The 21,153-nt window shown below is 40.7% G+C and overlaps 2 protein-coding genes across 7 annotated transcripts in view; both read left to right on the top strand.

Moving 5' to 3' along the window:
- LOC121655901 (receptor-type tyrosine-protein phosphatase epsilon-like) overlaps positions 1–20,776 on the top strand; it is a 42,049-nt gene extending 21,273 nt beyond the window's left edge. For 3 of the 6 annotated variants that reach the window (XM_042010817.1, XM_042010816.1, XM_042010814.1), the window contains 7 exons: positions 166–259; positions 626–702; positions 841–975; positions 1,176–1,301; positions 1,436–1,626; positions 2,574–2,709; positions 2,834–4,391. In XM_042010817.1, the coding sequence (XP_041866751.1) occupies positions 166–259; positions 626–702; positions 841–975; positions 1,176–1,301; positions 1,436–1,626; positions 2,574–2,709; positions 2,834–2,908 (834 nt within the window). In that variant the 3' untranslated portion in view covers positions 2,909–4,391. Of the gene's footprint in view, positions 1–165; positions 260–625; positions 703–840; positions 976–1,175; positions 1,302–1,435; positions 1,627–2,573; positions 2,710–2,833; positions 4,392–20,764 lie in introns of those variants that run through there. The other 3 variants (XM_042010819.1, XM_042010815.1, XR_006013326.1) reach the window with 2 other exon arrangements.
- On the top strand, positions 4,648–5,880 carry gnrh3 (gonadotropin-releasing hormone 3). Its single transcript, XM_042010820.1, has 4 exons — positions 4,648–4,670; positions 4,855–5,009; positions 5,218–5,298; positions 5,664–5,880. Exons 2-4 carry the CDS (start codon positions 4,872–4,874, stop codon positions 5,715–5,717), a joined length of 273 nt encoding a protein of 90 aa, XP_041866754.1. The 5' UTR covers positions 4,648–4,670; positions 4,855–4,871; the 3' UTR covers positions 5,718–5,880.
- Positions 20,777–21,153: the final 377 nt, after the last annotated feature.

Here is a 21,153-nt window from a genome sequence, read left to right as displayed (position 1 = left end):
TGTCGTCACTTGGAATTTAATTTGGGCTGTGATTAGGCTATGGTTGTTCTGATCTTGGTCTATACCCAGAAGAAATGGTTCTTTTCTAGCCTTTATGTATTTCTATTTTAAGGCTACTGTCAAACTGTTCAGTCATATCAATCTGCTCACATTTTCTCTCACCAGAAACTGACCAACGTCCGTATAATGAAGGAAAACATGCGGACCGGGAACCTTCCTGCCAACATGAAGAAGAACCGTGTGCTTCAGATCATTCCATGTAAGGACTTCTGTGGTGCTTCGAACATTTTCATAATACATCACATCCAAGTAGCATCAAAGTATTACGCTGCTGGGGATTTTATAGATGCCGTACACAGTTATCTGCTAATCACTTCATGTCTGTGCGATCAGTGACATAAAAGTAGGACTTCCATCTTCATTTTAAGATGTGAGTAGAATGGAAGACACGGACATATGTTGTTGATTGTGGTGTGTTTGGATTCAATAACTGAGTGTAAGCTGAACTTTCCAGTTTTTGCTTTGTTTTGTTTTTTATCAGCTTGTTTAAGTTTTTATTTAATTGGGAATCACTTGTGAAAAGTTTTTTTTTTATTATTATTATTATTCTTTTTCTCTTTTGCAGATGATTTCAACCGAGCAATACTCTCTGTGAAAAGAGGACAGGAGTTCACCGACTACATCAATGCCTCCTTTATTGATGTAAGCACTCCCTCACGACCTCCCGTATAGATTTCCCATAGACGTATAAATAAAGCTCATTGTTTCCTTTACAAACAATGCAAAATATTATGTTTGCTGCACTCTCAAGTGTTGTTTACCGGATGATCTGCCCTCCAGGGCTACAGGCAGAAGGACTATTTTATCGCAACCCAGGGCCCCCTGTCTCACACAGTGGAGGACTTCTGGAGGATGGTGTGGGAGTGGAGGTGTCATTCAATCGTTATGCTCACCGAACTCAAAGAGAGGGAGCAGGTACAGAATGGTGGTCTAGCAAGAATATGGACTGAGCAGAGTTTGACGTCTAAATAATCTCTCTAATACTCTTGTAACAGTTTATTATTTCCCTAACAGTTTGTGCATGCATTTATGGTGAACACCTAAAGTATACTAACACATAGGGTGTATAAGTTAAGTGTAGCCTAATTGAATGTCAATCTGACCTTTGCAAACAGGAAAAGTGCTACCAGTATTGGCCATCAGAGGGCAGTGTAACATTTGGAGATTACACCGTGGAGCTGACTGGAGACACACAGTGTGAAACCTTCACTCGCAGAGACATGATTCTCACCTACAAACCAGTGCGTGATGTTATATTCAATTAAAATATGTTAGTTATAGGAGACTTTTCGATTTGACACAATCCTTACCCAAATTGTCTTTATCTAAATGAAGCATTTTTTAGTTAATACATTTTCATATTTACTGCTTTCAGGTGGATGAAAATAACATTGCAATTTGCGCATCTCACCAGGAAAAGCACTCACAACATGTCCGCCACTTTCATTTCCATGGATGGCCTGAGATCGGAATACCAGTTGAGGGAAAGGGGATGATTGACATTATTGCGGCTGTGCAGAGGCAGCAGCAGCAGTCTGGAAACCGTCCCATAATTGTACACTGCAGGTCAGGAACTGTAACTTGACAAATCTCCAGCATGATGCACGTTGTCAAATGGAATTTGCATACACACTATACTGCATTACAAATCAGCTTTTTAATATGGCCCCTTTCATTTTTCCCTGGGCTTTTATTAACTGATTAGCTGAATCTTTAAGGAATTCCAATTTTATGAATACTTCTTTTTTTGTTCCTACAGATGTCTTTTACAATAAATTGTAAATTTTTTCTCAGTAGACCTGGTGTACTATGCCTAAACCACTTATGTGATCCCTTATAAAGACTTAGCTGTGAAAGCTTTGATCAGAACCTAGCTTCAGGTGAAGTGATTCTAAAGCAGCATGCCCCGATGGGATTGATCCAATCCACTGATTCACAGTCAATTAAAACCTCTCAAAGTGAAATCTCCTCTGACTCCCACTATGATTAATCTGATAAGATGAGCTAACGACAGGAAATGGTGTCATCACTCTCTTCTATTCCTTCATCACCACTTGTCTAAGAGGGGCTTTTTAAAGCTTTTTCTCAGTCTCAGGGGAATGGGGCTAACCCGTTGCAATCCCTAACGTCTCTCTACACTTTTCTCTTCCGAATTGCGCATTGCTCTCGCACTCACTCCCTGTCTCTCTCTGTCTCTCTTTCTCTTCATCCTACCATCATTGTAAACATTGACTCAGTCAAACGCTGAGCTTCCAAACTGATTAGTGTTAGCGTTTGGATTAGCCTCTCTTTAAGTGAGGATAATTACTAGCACCATTACACAAAGGTCACCTTTTTTCTCTTGCAAACTTTTCAAGTAAAATAGAACACATGCAGAAATTGTAAGAGCACCATTGAAGTTTTATTATGAAGAAATGAAAATATATGAAAGTAGAAATGCATTCCTACATTAAGTTGAAGGTATTCCTGCTGTTTAATGTTTTTACTGATAATTCTGTTCTTATTGTTTTCAGTGCTGGTGCAGGGCGGACTGGCACCTTCATTGCCCTGAGCAACATTCTAGAGAGAGTGAAAGCTGAAGGCCTTCTGGATGTTTTTCAGACAGTCAAGAGTTTACGTATGCAGAGACCACACATGGTTCAGACTGTGGTGAGTGCAAAGCAAGATCATTTCAAACCTGTGGTGCAGAATCTGTCATCGTGTTCACACTTGCCTGGAACTGTTTCTGCTCATATATGCATTGTAAAAATTCTCCTGTTGTCTTTCCTTTCAGGAGCAATACGACTTCTGCTACAGAGTGGTCCAGGATTTTATTGACATTTTCTCAGACTACGCCAACTTTAAATGATACCTGTAAGATAGTTATCTGTAACAATGGGTACATAAACATATGCAATTTTTGGCTGAATGTTGTTTTTCTATGGCTTTTTACAATTTGCACTTAATTACATAAGTAAGATGCTGTATATACTATAATATAAATGAACACATATGTAACACAGGAGAGCTTTTCCAAGAATGTTTGAGCATAACGTACCCCAACTTTGAAGTGGTATATATACATATATATGTGTGTGTGTGTGTGGTTTCTTTCATTCCAATTGCCTTTTGGTTCACATTAGTCTTGCATTTCATAATTTAATGTTGCCTAGGCAACGTCTTAGATTGCTATGGAGATAATTAATTCTGTGTTTGATAAATAGTATAAAAAGTCGAATACTTGTAAATTTAATTACTTCTTGTCTGATGTGTTCAAATATAAGAATTTTCTTTCAACTCAGCATAAACATAAAATTTCAAATACATTTTATCCTGTAAGATGCTGTAAATTACCTCACTTCTGTCTGGGAATAACTTAACAGCTGCTGCCTGTTGCAATTTTATTCAACCTCACTAACTTTCTCTTTTGCCTGTGGCAATATTACTTAGTGGATTGGTGCCTGACTTGGCAAAATGCAATTAGCCCACATTGGAACAGGCAGAAAATAATGTATTATTTCATGAATTCAAATGTATCATGGCAGCCAAGCATCGCATCCTGCTTAAAAAAACAAAAAAAAACAACGATTTTATACACTTTAACAAGCCAACTTTACACTTGCATGTTTGCATCAAGTAGTGCCATGTTGATTAGACAGAGTTCTAATCATAAAAAAAGTTGTCACAAAGTGACAAAACTTTAATAATAAGCCAGATGTTTACTTTATGTTTGATTTAGATATGACAAATACATTTTTAAAAGTGAATTGTTTTTAATAGTGGTTTCATGTGTGGATCATCAATTACTTAAAGAATAAAACACTGATACTATATGTATCCTAATTGTGGTTACTGCAATTGAGTGTGTTGAAAAAAATGCAATTACATGTGGGAAGTTGAAAAGAACTGATCTCAAAATCCAGTGCTTGTCCAAGTTATAAAATATGCTCCCACATATTGATACACTTTGATACCTACAGGAGTCATACATATTTAAACCCTACTATTGCAAAAACATCTTTGTGGAACATTAAGCTTAGAAGTATTAAGTTTAGGTAAAGAACTTTCTACTGTGTTTCTACCTCTGTTACATTCATTTGATTGCTTTATACTGGACACACTGATCATTTTATTAAGTGTACATAAATATCTGTTGTGGTCATTCATCACCACTAACTGCATTGTTGATTTTAATGTATTCTTATGCTGAAGGAATAACAAATAAGGGTAATGACAGATGCACACGCATCTTGTTTCAGTTCTGTTTCTGCCTCTTGTATCTGTGCAGATTTAAACAACTATTTGTTTGCTAAAAGCAGAATCCAATAAATTATAGATGGAGATAAATGTCAGATTTCAAGTGTTGTCTTTTTTGAGTACCTCTACCTTAATGCATTCAGTACATTACAGTGATGTCTTATGATATATTTTTAATGCTGGTAGAACCCTCACAGTGATGTCAGCATATCCAAGCACTTAGCCAGCTCCATTAGTTGCATTTTGTGTCCCATTAGTCAGTAAATGTGTCACACCTGCAAAGAGGGGATTATAATCCTGACTTCAGCTTTGTACAGCACCTATAAAATCCCTCTTTGGCTAATGCACCACATGCTAACAAGACAAATACAGAGGTGGGTTAGGCTTCACTTGAGTTCGTTCAATGCTCATTAAGTTAGAAATATTCTTCTTACTGAATTAATTACTGTCTAAAATATTTATTAGCATTGGGCAATGTTTTACTGTGTAACCCCTGATCTGTTGGCCGTGGAGCTGTGAGTGAGGAAGCTGAAATTATTGTTTTTATTACATATTTAGCTTCCCCTGCAGTTGTAATGGAGGCAAGCAGCAGAGTTACGGTGCAGGTGTTGTTGTTGGCGTTGGTGGTTCAGGTCACTCTGTGCCAGCACTGGTCTTATGGATGGCTACCAGGTGGAAAGAGAAGTGTGGGAGAGCTCGAGGCAACCATCAGGGTGAGTGATTATTTTAGGTGGAGGTACAGTTTCAGGAAATGTGGTAACTTTATTAAATTAAAGGCAAATTTTACAGAAAAGTACCTTCATAGAATTGTGTTAAGTCTGCCTCTGGTGTTCCTTTTTGTAATGCTGGAAATGTACCATTGAGGTAAAATTTCACTTTAACTCTGGTTTCATTTTTTAATGTTTCGTTTGTTGTACTAAGATGATGGGCACAGGAGGAGTGGTGTCTCTTCCTGAAGAGGCAAGCGCCCAAACCCAAGAGAGACTTAGGCCATACAGTGTAGTAAGTGCTTATTATACATAATTTATCACCAATGTCTACTTCAATTGTACAATATTAATGTACACCACGCCACTGCAGCCACTGCGTTCCAAAGAGGCAATGACAATATACAAACTGCTCAATTACTGTTTTTATTTTTCTACTTTTGCATGATTGAGTACATGCATGATTAATTTGATCTGTTAGTGGCAGCTGTAACGCAGATTTTATCAGAGTTGTTGAGTATCATATGTACTGTATATGAATTAGCCTTCTAATATATATATATATATATATATATATATATATAAATATATATATTTTTTTCAGACATTCTCAAGGAGGGGCTAAAATGATCAAATAATATCTGGTTTCAATTTCTTCAGATCAACGATGATTCCAGTCACTTTGTCCGAAAAAAGAGGTTCTTGAACAAATGAGGAGCGATAAAAAAGAGGACAAAGACTGAATGTATTGTGGTCAATAGCCAGGATGGAGCACCCAAGATGACTTGACAAATCACCATTTATTACAGTGATACCAATTACAATAATTGTAACGTTTGAAAACTATTTAAAATTGGAATAAAATTTTGATTCCTGACTTGTTCTCATGTTTATTTATTTATTTATTTGATTTGTTTGATTTGTAGATTGGGTCAGTGCCACTGAAATTACGCTAGAAACGCTCTTTTAAATCCCTTCAACTGCCTTTGTAAAGCAGCCACGACCGACAAGCATGACAAACTTGTGACACAACAATCTTAGCATGACAACAGCTGGTGATTAAGCCAATTTATTAGAAATCAATGACTTAATTGAATTTGTTACGCTTTCAGTAATTCCATTTTCTGCCATGCCAGTCATGTGCATATGCAGTGTAGAAAAATCCACAAGCAGATTTTTGTGCTAGTATACCTCACTGTTGATTATCCCGGCAAACCGAAACACACTCATCTAAATATTTTCTGCTTGCGATGTCCAGAACCGCTCTCGCCTAATTTGGGGGTAACTGCAGTCATCCAAAACAAGAGAAAGTGCATAACTTAAAAATTTCCTCCTCCCTGTACAGGAAAATGGTGTTCATTATAAAAATTGGAATTTCATATCAGGAATGGAAAAGAATCAGCAGGGGGCATATGTTTTAAAGAGAACTCATTTTCTGGCAAAGCCCCACAGACAGAGCACCATACTAATCGCCTGGTGCATAAGGGGCTAGGATTCATGAACTGTGCTGACACCGGGGAGGCCCTGCATTGTTAGAGCGTGGTTGTAATGCACACCAATGAACCCAAACCCGCTTGCACAACTGGGAAAAGGTGAGCATTATAAAAGCACATAGAATTAAAGAGAAATTAAACCACATTCCATTGCACTTCCAGAACAATGCTTGTTCATTTGTGATACTTCACCTCATTGCTTTAATATTCATGCTTGTAATTTGCATAACACAATAATTTCCTTTGATGAGGAAGGACTTAGCATTTGTTTAAAAGTGCTATATCTTACTTTACCTTCTTTAAAAAGTTAAGGAGGAAATTGTTGTCCTGGGCATTTTCCTCCAAAAGTCACAAGTTTATACTTATCTTTATGGAGTGTTTAGTAATTTTGTAACATCCTCATAAAAGATAATTATGCTTTTTACAACATTTTCTAAAATATGGTTTTTAATTCAATTTGGTATACTTTTGTGAGAATACTTCATGTTGACAGACAAACCATAAAAGTCAATAAATTCCCTTCAAATAATCCCAAAGCATTTGCCGTTGAAGCCAACTTTCTCCCTCCCAGTGTCCTCATCAAGGACCTGCCTAATTGCACGTATATCAGGACAACAAAACCTGCTGGTATCTATGTTTCCAAATTTGATTTAACCTCACTTTCTCCTTCCCAGACCCCCTGGTGGATATTCACTTTGTTTACCTCAAATTAAACTTCATATTGTTTACAGCCTCCTGGTCCCTGAACATTTTATAGCCTTTTAGAATTATTTCTTTATTTATTTTTTGTAATGATTGTAGAGTTGGGATTCATTTGAATGTTTCCCTCATCTGCATGAAAATTATATAATTAACTTTTGATTAACCAGCTCAGTTGAGTTGGTTCCCCCATGCACACTGGTGAATAGTACCCACCGCATTTTAATGACTGTTTTCCAATTGAGTGGCGACCTTTTCATCAAAGAGCCACAACTGGGGCTAAACAACGGATTGAAAATAATCACGGCCAAAACAATAGTAGAGGCCGACAGGCTAGGATGTCATCCTTAAATATACCAACAAAGATGAAAGCAGCCTTACTGCATGTAGTGGAGGTGGAGAGAAGCCAAGTACTTATGCTGCTGGGTGCCCCATTGTTAAAGCTGTGGAGGTCATGTCCATTGGCATAGAGAGGGAAAGGACAGGAAGCTGAGAATGGCCCATTGTTACATGTCCTTGCTCAGAGGGAATTCCATTATGAGGGGCAATGCATTTTTGATACTTTGATTTTTGTGCCATTCATTTGCTTGAAAAACAGAACATATTTGGATAATGGCTTCAGGAAAAAGGGGTCTCAGAGCACCTCCATCCAAGGCTACTGCACAGCATTAAAAAACCTGCCAATCAAGAACATCCGAGCAGATGTGCATCCTCACACAGCCTACCATCAAATAAGCATTCTATCACATGCATGATATAGTTTTCATTTCATCGCTGTTGTGTTCCTTGCACCGTGTGTGTTTCCAGTGGGTCAAAGGGAAGTTTTATTGAGGAGGAGTGTATAATGAAGTCATTTTTCCAGGTGCTTGTTGTGGCTCTTATTATGAACAGAATGATAATTTCCCCTTGAGGAATCTGGCACTGAATATCAATTGAAGTTTAGTGTGGGTCTTACTATGTTCCCGCAGGCAATAGTAGAAGGCAAAGTCATCTTCAGAGAGAGTCTAAATGTCAGGGAGGTCTTCAAACAGTTTTTTTTCTCCCTGAACCTTGCTGAAAGGGGTCTTTGGAAGTGCAACGTCTTGGAATTGATATGGTGGACGTGAGGTAAGGAGGGAGACTGGAGGCTTAAAGAAAGGCAGTTGACATGAAATTAGACTGGTAGAAAATATGTATTAAAATAAAAGGGGGGATTGAGATGAAAACTCAAACTCTCTGAGAATTTTGTGCTTCTTGGGTAAAGCATCTTTTCAGACGGCAGCTGCTGCTGCTAGTTACTGTTTTGTCATGTCCACTCACCTCCACATGGTGACACTCTTGAGCTGTGTGTTTTGGATCTTTTGGATGCTGAGCTCTCAGCAATTCCATCACTTAAGTTGCAGAAACTGTTATTCCTTTAAATCTAACAAAGACTTCAATCAATCATATTGAACTCTGCAAAAAATTGATAATTTTTTCTGCATACTTACTGACTGACTTTGTGTTTGCAACGAAAAGTATTTTGTACAATTTTGCAGCAGAACTTTACATGGCCTGGAAGTAAGTTATGCGTAAAAAGTGAACATTCACTTTACATCTGTAGAAACTCATGAATTTCTCAAGCGTCCTTTGTTTTGCATTTGCAAGCCATCATTTCATTAATTTTATTTTTTTTTTATTATTATTATAAAGCACTAAAGTACAGCTAAATATACGGTAGCATGTACAGTAGTTGATTGGCCTTCCTTCTCCTTCTTGGCTGGCAGGGAACCTTCCTGTTGTGATCCGACTTCTCTCCTTTGATCAAAGAACAGTGTTAAAGCACTGGGAGAAGGAGGAGTTATGAAATATGAATGAATACAGCTGTGTTTTGATGGATATGTCTCAAAGTATCCCAGTAAGAGACTGCTAAAGGCCAGGAAATCTGTTTGTGTTGTGGAAATAGGCTCTTCCTCGCTTGTTTCTTTACCAGATTCATCTTGGGTAGCTTTTCACTTCATATTTTGGAGATCCTTTGTTAGAAAAGAGATCAACCCCTTATCCATGCATTTATAGGAAACTGCTCTAAGAGGCCCTAGTTCATAAAATATATCATTAATGACACCATTTCCTTTGTTTTGTCTTGAAAACACCTTTTGAAAAAAATGAACAGTGCACTTGGCTGCCACGAGACTAGGATATTTATTATTTTTCTGGGGTACAACCCAAAGTTCTCACAGATGGAATGAGATCTTATATGAGGTGATGGAGGCTTTGTCACTAGTTATGTCTCTGATTCCATTTCCTTTCTAAAACTCACCGGGGAGCTGTGACTCATGTTGAAGTTGGAAGTTGATACTGTGGTGTAAAACTAACATTCCCATCTGAATTGAGAATCTATCAGAGCTCACACAAATTTCTAAATTTCCTGAGTTAGATGAACTCATCTTTTAAGTTGCACTTTTGTAATAAACAAAACTATTCAAAAGATGTGCTCATAAAAGAAACAATTATTAGTAAAGGCTGCAAAATGACAATGGGAGTCTGCCTGGAGATGCATTTTACATCACATCCCAGCTCAAATGACTAACTAAAAATCATTTAAGACTTTCCTTTGTCACTCTTGACTATATTAACTAATCTCTGGCACTGGACCTGTGGCAGGACAATGCCTCTGAGCCACTGCAGGTTCAAAACTCTCTGTTTGGGCTTTATTAGCCTCACTAATAGCTGGGTTCCCCAAATGCCAGGGTCCACCTCTGCTGGGAGCAAGGGCTCAGATCTTGTCAGAGAGGGGTCGCACTAACCAACTGTAATCTTTAGGGTACTCCACTCCCGCTGACCCACATCTAACGCTGGTTCCATCCCCCCCGCTTACCCCCAACTGTTATCCTTTCCCTCCCCAATCTGCTCTACCCGTCCCACGTCAGTTACGCCACCCTTTGCTCTCCCTCCCACATCTTACCACCCTTGTGTGATAGTATCCCTCCACCCAACCCACCCCATGCTTGTTTCAGCCTTGTCCGGCTGGCCGCAGCGAGGAGCACGTCTTATCCTGTGGTAACGGCAATTAGGAGAGCAAAGCAAGCTGTGGAGAAGACTGGATCACCGTGCACGTTTCAACCCCAGATCACGAGTCTTCAGCACGACTTCAAGGCAAACCATGCAATTAGCTACAATAATGATAATGTGTTGTAGGGGAACAAAGAGAGGGTAAAACAGACTGCTGGTGTGAGGGAGAGTGGGGTGCTAATAGTAGGGGGGTTATTTGAATGCCCTGGTGCAGATAGGAGACCAAATCAGAATGATTATCAAACGTATGATGAATTAAATTTTTCCTCTAATTATCCTTGCCTTTTATGTGTAAACCAACTGAGTGAATTTTGCATTCTAGACATCAACGGTCAGCGGTCTTTGGACATCACACTGGGGTTACATCTTTTATTTCCTCCAAGAAACACACAAGGAGTTACTCATGTGGCTAAGCTGATGGGAAAAAGGGAGCAATGTACTGACAATTTTCTTAGCTGACTTAATTAAGACACTTTTAAAAATGTTTGGCAGCAATACAGAAATGGAAAGATGGGGCAGTATGTGGTTTGATGTTTGACTATCGCAGATGTGTTGACACAGAATCAAAACATGCTAGAAACAAACCACAAAACCCAAACCACAAATAACAGCATTTCAAGTCAAGGTTGTGAGTAGATACAGTCGAGAAGCAGACTCGTTGCCTGGGCTGGAACACAAAAGTGCAGCGCCTATTCTCTCCGCTGTGAGCAGAGACCATTCCTACAGTCTTACATCCAGAGGTTTATAGAGGATATTTTGCTGGGTGTTGTGCAAAACGAACCGTGTCCCCAGAGCAGCAGCAACTTCACCTTGGCGGAGTAATGCTGTGATATTCTGTTTATTCTTCACTCACTTCATTTTACTCAGAGGAAATCCTCTGGAGATGGCTTATCTTGGAGCTGGAACAGGTGCACTCTAATTTACTCCTATTGCTTGGGGAGCCCAGGGGCCCCTGTAGAGAAGAAAGTAGCGATGTAGCACACTCCACTGTAAAGCACAAACAGCCAGAGAAAGAGCATTTAATCGAAAGAGAAGAAAACTGTGAGCTTTGAGAGCAGCTCGTATCATTTGGATGCAGAAATTTTCTCCCTTGTTTTTTTTAGTTTTACTGAGGAGAAAAAAAGAGCCTGCCATTTCATTTAACTTTCATTTCGTCAACTCTGTTTACTTTGCTTGAAACTGTCACGTTGCACTTGGTAAACCACCAGATGACATGGGGGACCTGTTGTATTGCCCTCGCATAATAAAACATCTCCTCACCAGGCATTCCTGTAACATCTACAACACTTAGGGCTTAAAAATGGCTTCTGATATGTGCCACTTAGGTTTAAGTATACATAAATGTGCATGCTATGGCCTATTTGCTTTAGTAATGCTGTGCATTTTCAGCCAGGAAAAAAGTTTGTTTCATCTTTCAGCCCCATCCCTGCATACACTACGAAAGAGCTAAGCTTTCAACTTTGAATTTACTCTTCAATTCCTTTTCTTTGGAGAACTATGGTTTTGAAGAGTGGAGCTGGTATGTTATTTGTTCGGTATATTATAAGTCTGAATTCAGTCAGTATTTTTGTTTTGTGTTGTTTGTCTCTTGGGAATTATGCAATCAAAGCAGATGCCTCAAGCAGTCTAGAAAGCGCCCCTTGTGAATAAGAGAAAATCTTGTACACAGCATTTTTGTATGTGTGTATGAGGAAGGGGGGCATGACAACAAAGCAAATATATGGCATTGTTCTCTGTATACTATACCAGTATGCTGCACCTTTTAAAAAGAGAATATAAGTACTACACCTGTATTCTTCTTTCCTTAATTACATTTATTTTTATTTTTATTTTTATTGTTTGTTTGTTTTGGGATGTTTAAATATTTCTGCTCAAAATGACAATTATGCCACTGATGAAGTGCATGACTACAGTATGTACAACACTTTGACTGATGCAATAGAGGTTCAACCATCAATGCACTGAATCTTTTCTGTATGATGGAAAACAAGGTTTGAAGACTGTACTGCTTGGAGAATTTCACAGTGCATAAACAGACATTTCTCACTCAGGAAAACTGAAAACACATACAAACAAGAGAGAAATAAAAGCTTTGACAGAAAAAAAAAAGTAAACGCAAAGAGCAGAGAGCGATGCAAGGACAACAAGAGAAATATCATATATACTTTTAATGAGTGTGCCTGCCCCAAGCTTCTGTTTTTAATCACCTTTCCATGTGACATAATTTGCTGCAAGATTGTATATGCTTGAGGGACTTTCAGTTCTTGTCAACTCAAGAGCATTTGAACCAATCAATACCTGTCTATCCTGTGGCACACTCATAGTTGGCCATTAGGAAAGAGCTGCTTAAAGTAAGCTCAGCCAATACCATTAGCCCTAGCCTAAGGGCAGTTCCATGCCTTAGTCAGGGTAGGCACCTGCCCCCGTCACCCCCACCTCACCCCCTTAACCCCTCTACACCCCTCCCCCTACCATTAAGAACCTCCCCTGAGACATCATTTGGACACATCGGCCAAAGAGCACTTCTTTATTCCCTCTCTTTTCTTTCCCCGGCTCCACCAAAAATCAATACATCTCCCCTTTTTCTTATTTTCACAATTTTGCCTCAATATTATTCTCTTCTCTGCCAGAAACCAATGGGCTCTGTTTTTGTCTTTTCATCTACAATTTCCTGTGACTAATGTTTCAGCACCCCATGTTTCAAGGGAAAGAATAGGAAAATAATTAAGTTATCTTGTCAGAGTGATTTTTAAACATTGGGTTCATGTTGTGGGTGTGTTGAATCACTTAAAAAACAAAGCAAACAAAAAATAAAAAATGGTGGTCATTATGCTGTTGGCTGTTATCTATACCCTATGGATTTCTATTTTCTTAATATATTTTAACAGCATTTGTTGGTTATTAAATAAGGACTTTATTTGCAAACTCAGCAAACATGCCATTGTGCCTAACCTGAATAATTTGTTTCTGACACAGTAAGGGAGACATCAGCGTTCAGATATCTTTACAGTAATGAGTGAACTTCTTCTGTGTCAGTATTTTTCTGCTTCAACCACCAAACCCCAGAGATCAGAGACACATACACAGTTGCTTCTTGACTGCCTCTAATTTAACAGCAAGGCAATCACACCACACATTGCAAAGTTTCAGAACAAGTGATCCAATATAATGTCCTTTGAAGGTTCTTGGCCACTCGGTTATTGCCCTCCCAACCTTCTATTTCAAATAGAAACAGAAAAAGTAGGGTACTGCCCTAAATCTTGGCCAGAGCTGTTTACGATAATAACTCTGAAGAGTGATAGCCGGTTCCGCAGCACTGGCGATTTCTGTGGCCGCCTATATCGATCGGGGGTCCTAATGAGCAGCAGCGGAGCTGTGGCTAATGGTGTTGTGTCTGGTGTCCGTGGTAAACGCCCACGTTGAGATTATCATTCCCAGGGGGGACTGAGAAAGGTTTTGCCAGCCCAAGCCCTCAGGGTGTGAGCGACACACTTCAAGGGTCAAGGTAAACTATCAAATGAACAGCCAGGCCTTTTTCTCCTTTACTTTAAGGGCTATACCATACTACACTTCCAAAGAAACATTTCTGATTTTATATAAAGTAATACAGAAACAATTTCTTTGATATTTTTCCTATTTTAGTACATGCACAAGAAGGGATCATAATCCCACCGGCCTGTTGCAGCCACACTTTATCGCTTCAGTTCTTTGTCTTGTTTCATACCATTAGTTGTAAAAACCAATTACTGGGGCATTGATAGAGACCTCACCAAACTGCCTAACTGTTATTAAGAGACTTCAAATGAGACCTGGCTTGACAGACTGATAATGGCTTATTTGACTTTAGAGATCGCCTTGGCGCAAACACTTTAGTCCCTTCACATGCCCATGGCGGTCATTGTCCTTTGCTATGCACGGCCATTCTGGCAATCTTGAGTGACATCCAACAAGTTCAGCAGATTCAGAATGTAAGTGTACACCAGACAGTACGTAGTGTCTTCAAAGAAGAAGCTGAAACAGTGTAATGAAGGGAGTTGTTGCTCCCTTCATAAACCCGGCTAGGAAATGAAACCTGCTGTCAACTCACATGTGGGAAGGAAAACTCTTTTTATATGTGGAGTATGCTATGTGGACAATTAAGTTTCGATAAAGCACAGCAAAAATGCATCTTTATTGCAGCAACCTGCTCTCTGATTCCACAGACAGTTCCTCTGTGGATTATGCTCGATAGTATTCAGCTCAGGGTGCGTGCTGAGCATTAGCAGGGCACATTCTAATGAAGTCAAACCAATGCACAGCACCTCTCAGAGTCATGCCCTGTTTGGAGTCACACTTCCATGTCCTGGCAAATGCTGAGCATGTAAAACAGAACTGTCAATTATTCAACATGAACAGGAGGATGTATGGAGTGACATGGGGGGTGGACAGGGGCCGACTAAGCCTCGGGCAGATAGGGGGTACCACTTTGATGTGAGTGTGTGGGCCTGCAGAGTTGCGCAAGGTGCACTGGGTAATCTGGTGGAGACACCCCCACCCCACATCCAGGCTCCTTCATTTTCCCTTCCACTCCTTTGCTGAGCTTCTCTGCACACTTTATGTCCTGCTTCGATTTCCCCTCTGACACACACGGCTTTTTCCTATCTCTGCTCTGAACATGCATGAGCAAAGCCACATGCAGGTGCAGGTGCACACATATAGACAGTACACAAGTATGTGCAAGCACACACAAGTCATGTGAAAGCAAGCCTCCTTTCCTCATTAACCAAACAAGAGTAGGCAGCACTTGTTACAGATAATAAAGTTGTGAATGGCTGATTTTAGAGAAATAGCGCCGTTGCTGTGTCAGAGGAATGGCATTACTCATTTATACAATGAATACTAAAAGTTCCCCTCTCTAGAGTCTCCTCTCGTAGTCATACAATAGCAAGCTTAATTACATTAAGTTCTGAGAAGAGAGAAGTTAATGGATGACATTTTGCTACACCATGAGTGCTCCTTCCAATAACAATAGAAACCCAAATAAGACCTAATTAATATGCATAGCGGAGCCAATGAACTTAATTGTCAAGTTGCTTTTATCAACCTGTCAAAGGATTGACAATTAAAACAGCCTGCGTTAAAACTTTAATGAGAAGCAAGTAGGATAGAGGGATGATGAGGGAACAAAAAGATGCAAGCTTCATCCGTCATGAAAGACGCTACAAGACAACTACCCATTATTATTTCCTATCAGGATAAAACTATGCAAATCACATAATGCATTTTTAAATAATGAGTCAATGAGTAATATTTAATTTATTACCTATACTCTTAGAATAAATTTTTAACGTTGTTTTTAAGTTGATGAATTCATTAGATAATTTAATGTTGAGCTGTAACAGGAAGTTCTTTTGCCATTTTGCCTCCTTTTTGCATCTCACAGTGCCCTTCAGTTTCTGTCCTGAAACCCAGAGAAAGTATGTGTTAGTTTTCAAGTTCAACAAGTAAACTTCCTAAAGTCTCTTAAGGAGTCCAGAGCTCCTCCTGATTTTGGGTGGTGCCTGATGAAGTTACGGTCAACACTTGGACCTGAATTGAGAGGAAAGGCAACATTTCGACTTGATTTTTTTCATCCCAACATTGACTCCAGCATGTCTACGTTCCGGAGGGGAGTGAAAACTGCTGACTCACTCCCACTGCGCTGGTTGTTGTTCTCCCTTACAGATGTGACCGTTAATAGGCCTGCATCCATAATCATTAGTGTGTCTCAGTGCACAGGTACCCGATGGGCCCCGTGCGTCTGCCATTTGGTCTCGGTTCACTGTGCTTGCCTGCAGATGTGAGCGACTCACACACCTGCTCAGGGGCTCTCAAACAGACCGCCGCCATCCGTCACAGCTCACGCTACACTCGGTCTGTCGGAACAAGGCCTTGGTTCCGGTCCAACAGCCCTCAGACTGTAGGTCAGCGGCCGTCTCTCATGATGGACCAGCCCTACCATGAATCATATTCTCTTGTCCCTTTATACCCACTCCTCTCCATCCAACCCAACCCTCATCGCCCATGTTCATGGTTCAAATCTTCCCTCAAACAAGCACTCAAGCGCAGTGAGGTAGCTCAGGTTAGCCAGGTAAAGACAGCACCTTAAAGAAAGGCATAAACTAATGATCATGTTTTCCCACAACACGCAATCCCTCTGCCCAAAAGCCACAATGCACTAAATAAGAAAGAAAAAAAATGAAGGAAAAAAAAACTCCTTGTGGGTCTTTCACGGGCATCAGGCCACGCTTCACACTACATTTGTTGATGTGTGCATGCATGTGCACGTCTCATGCCAGCCCGCCTCCCATCAAGTCCTAATGAGGCCAGCTGGCTCTGTGCTCGGACCAAACCAAACTGGAGACGGCACAGTCCTGGCTCTCTCTGCCTTGTACACCCCTCTTCCCAGAAGCCTCCCGCCCACCCTCCCTCTCCTCCAGATATCTTGGAGAACCATAGACGGCTGAGCACACAAGGCAGATTTGGAAATGGCCAGAGTGTTTGTTAAAATCTTCCATGTCTCCCAGATCCCATGGCCAAGGTCTGAATTAGAAAGTCCATGGCTACAACTTTAGACCTGCCTCCCTGGTTGCTCACCGCTACACTGTTTTCTGCATTTACAACAGGAGTGGTGATGCTAGGGTCTGCTGTAGAACAACGGAAAGGAGGAGATACCCTGAGGCACAGTCAAGGGAATATTGTACCTGACTATGGAAACAGAAACACAGCCAGTGTTACATACTGTATAACTACAGTAACTACAATAACAACTCAGACAGATAAAATAGACCTTATCCAACATGTCCTAATATTCTTTGCTAAAGAAAAAAAAAATAATCAAAACTTTAAGAGTTAATTTCGACTTAAGCGTCCATTATCTCTGAGCAGCTGTCTTTTAATTTTTTTTTTTTTTTTTATTATCAGGAAGATAATTTCTTATTAGACCGCAGCAGTTAATTTCACTGCAGACTAATTAGAGCCATTTCACATTATTAACAAGCATTATTGTTGATAAGGGCCAAAGAGGTCTGCAGAGAGATTGTATTGTCCAGGCTGTTTCTTGGCATTCAGCTATGTCCATGTGGGTGAGTAATTCCAGCTCCCTTGCAATGTCTCCTTGACAACTAACAATTATACACTGTAGCTCCTCTTAGTAGCACAAGAAATCACTCACTACATGTGTACATGCACATTTGGAGCATTACCATGCATTAGCAATACATACACACACATATGGTTGTGCTCACACATACATAATGTGTCCATACATGCTTAAGCATGCATCCATTTGCATACAATTACACGTGGAAATATACAAACACAATTCTTTTTGTACAATCTGCTACCAGATCTTCTTCACTTTAGTGTTGAGACTATATGTGAGGGTTTTTTTTTTTTTTTTTTTTTTTTTCCCAGGAAGAGAGACTGGACCAGAGGGAACACCTTAACAGGTAGCCCTGGGGTGCTTGCCAGAGTTCGGTCAGCCAGGGGGAGAGAGTGGCTCTGGGAAGCCATACCACCACTATCCTCTCTGTCCACTGATTATGAATCAGGTCCCAGACGGGTGCCTTTAGGACCCCCCAGGCTACTCACAGTCTCCTTCTCCTCTGTTACAGGATCTGTCACTGGGGGATTCGACTGAAGTGTGAAGAGGGGTATATGTGGGAGACAAGTCGAGAATTCTAAACAGGTACGTGATGATTTGCTGTCCCTCCCTTAAGTTTTGCTCTGCTTACAGATTTCTTTTAAAAAAATGCACATCATCTGTGTAGGATCAGTTTCATATAATTTGAGTTTAACTTGTTTATTCCCCAGATAATTCAGCATCTTTTAGTGTTTAAATTTCTCCAAACTAGAAATGTCCTGCTTTGTATGCACTACAAGAATTCAAAGGAAAAGGTCTCAGCACTTGGGCTCAAGAATAACCCTGTCTTGAGCTGTGATGACGTGTCGAGCTTGCAGAAGTCCTCTGGTTTCAACCATCTCTGACATGGTGTACATGTGTGTGTTTGCATGTGAGTAAAACTACTTGCAAATCCAAAAAAAATAAAAAAAAAAAAAAAAAAGGAAAAAAAAATCATAACTAATGAGCCCATTTAGCGCCCAGCACCTGACTTTGGCCCGTGATCTCCGGGAGACATTAGAGGCAATTTGCCATCGACTTCAGGGCTCTTGTCCCAAACGTTATCAATGAGCTTGTCAGGTAGAAACCTAACCTCCCTTTGTTTCCTCCTGCACCCCCCTCTCTACTCCAGTCCCCCAGCCTGCTCCCCGGGCCCCTGAAGAGGAACCAGCGGCATGATGTCACACACCTGTTTGGCTGGAGGCTGCGGCCCGGCGATGCTCGCAGCCGTGGATGTCGCGTTGGCACCCCTCGCTCCCCCCTTGTCGCTGCCTGCTACGCCCCGTGGATGTGTCAAAATGGCAGATGATGGTTGGGGTGTGTGCAGCTGCTTGGAAAGAGGAGTGCCAAGGGCGCTCATTTCCTGCGGTGAGTTTTAATTTGCTCTACCCGCATCTTCTGAAGAACCCTACCCCCAACACACACACACACATTCATCTATTTCTCTAAACTTACCTCAGCATACACACACTTGTAATAAACACACATATTGTATACAAATCTGCCACCACCCAAGGGGGCAAAAGCCTCACATGCCCAAATAGAGGTGAATGCAAGGGAGGGGGTAACACGATGGTGTCAGACTTTAGTTTTAGAAGCATACTTTTCTTGAAAGTTGCTCAGATGATCTAACTGGTGCATGTACAAATCACTTCTCAGAGGTGTTCAGCTGGGTAAAAAGAGACAAGTCACAAAAACTGCTGATAGAATATGCGGCTAACATTACTACGTTATGTGAAGGGTCTATGTCTCTTGACATCTGCTGTGCAGTTGTCACTGGCAACTTAAATCCCCATTGATCAGACAGCTAGAGTGAATTTGTGTTGCTGTTTTTTTTCTAACTCCCACTTTGCGAACAAACCCATTTTCACACGGGGCACACGCATATACCTGACAGTTACACCCAAACAAGCCTTGCTGTTTACTCGAGAACAAACACATAGACGCCAACCAGCAAATCTATTCTCAATACACACATCACCCTAGACGTAAAGAGATTCAATTTTCGCCTACCGGGAGTGTTTCCATTTTTTTACGCAACAATTTTTTCTGTCTCTCCTGTGTCAAGACAGCTGCCTTTGATGTTAGCATCTAATATACAGGGCTAAAAAACTATAGTTTGCTGTGAGCTGACAGATAAAACAGTGCAAGACGCCATTACCCCGCAAAGCGGAATAATGAGGAGACCTGAACACACAGAAGACAGGAGCCCAGTTGAATTACCGTGGTCTCTCATCCAAGGTGGGAGCTTTTTGACAGCTTTCCAGGCAGCACAACACATTACCATACTGACGCTGCTCTGTAGTGCCAAAGAAAAGCTTTGATGAAAACATAACTGGGAAACTGGGAAATCTTTAAATGTGCGCAAGTGCATTTGTGTGTGCGTGCAAGCACATGCATGCATGCATGTGTGTGCCACATGCATGTTCGTCCCATGCGTGCTCATGCATTGGTGTTTGTGTGTGTCTTTACTCAGTGCCATTCTGCATTTCTGCAAGTGCTTGTGTGTGAGTGCAACAACAAAGACAAGACAACAATAGGAAACCAAGTAGTGTCAAGCTGCAACTTTATGTTCTCTAATTACTAAGTAGATACTGTATTCTTGAGTGAGCTTCTTTTGGCTGAGATACAAGGGCTTCTTTTATGATTTATATTCATGTTGATGATTCAGTTGAATTATCAAAGTATCAAACCCATCTGACAATATGTCTAAAAGAAATTCTTCAAGTGAGAGTGATGCTGCCAAATGTATTCTGCCGTTTCATTAATGTGGTTTGCTAGTTAGTTATCCATATTCTAACAGAGTAGGCTTGATGTTAGATCTTTGGCAAGGACACCCTGTACTGAGTTTTGGCACGGTACTGTGCCGCAGTATGCTGCTGACTCTGGGTCTTAACGACAGGCTAAACGAAGCGGGCGTTACGGCCCCCTGGATAGGTCATTACTCGTCCGTGGCCAAGAGCTAAACTGGAGCAGGGCTTTTTAAAGAGGGGAGCAGGTGTGTTTCACCATAGGGGCTGGAGCCGGCCCAAGACCAAACAGCCTTAACGGTCTTTATCTCCTTCATAATGAGGCCACGCTCTCCACACACCCGAACTCTGCCCACATGGGCTAATGCTGGAGGTATGGAGACCCAGCCCTCCCCCTGGTTAAATGGTGACACTTTCAAAATGACCCATGCCCTAAGCAATGGAAGAACAGTGGCATGTCATGAATGTCTATAGACTCAAAATGATGGGGCACTTTGCCATTTAATGTGAGTTTTTGAAGAATTTAACCCAGTTAATTATCAAAAACTCCCTCTATAATGGAGGAAAATACCTTTGAGTATACAAGTGATGTATTAACCTTTCTTTATTTAAAAGTAAAACATTTAAATAACTGTACACTGGATAAAGGTTTGTGTGTGTATGTGAGCACTCAGGGGTGGGTATTTGTGTGTGAGGGGCTACATACATGAGTATGTCTGAGTGGTATTGTCCCTCTCCTCTTTCACCTGTCTGAGTAGGTTCTCTAGTATGGTCCCTGTGCTCCCCACAGTCTTCTCAGCCCTGTCAGGCGAGTTGAACTTGATCAACATCAAACGGCATAGCATTCAAAAGTATTAGTGTTCTCTGTTGATGGGCCCTCTTGCTATCCTAAATCAGTCCCCAAGCTACTTCATTATTTATCTCTAATTCATCAGTGTTGTCTTCTCGCACACGGGCAGTAATGCACACACATATAGCCAGTTTTAGCACACACACAGAGGACACACACTGCACATCCGTACATTAATCTCTGCTTA

Source organism: Melanotaenia boesemani, chromosome 16, assembly GCF_017639745.1.
Source record: "Melanotaenia boesemani isolate fMelBoe1 chromosome 16, fMelBoe1.pri, whole genome shotgun sequence".
Classification (NCBI taxonomy): domain Eukaryota; kingdom Metazoa; phylum Chordata; class Actinopteri; order Atheriniformes; family Melanotaeniidae; genus Melanotaenia; species Melanotaenia boesemani.
Note: the sequence above shows the minus strand (reverse complement) of the source record. Positions and strands in the feature narration are given on the sequence as shown.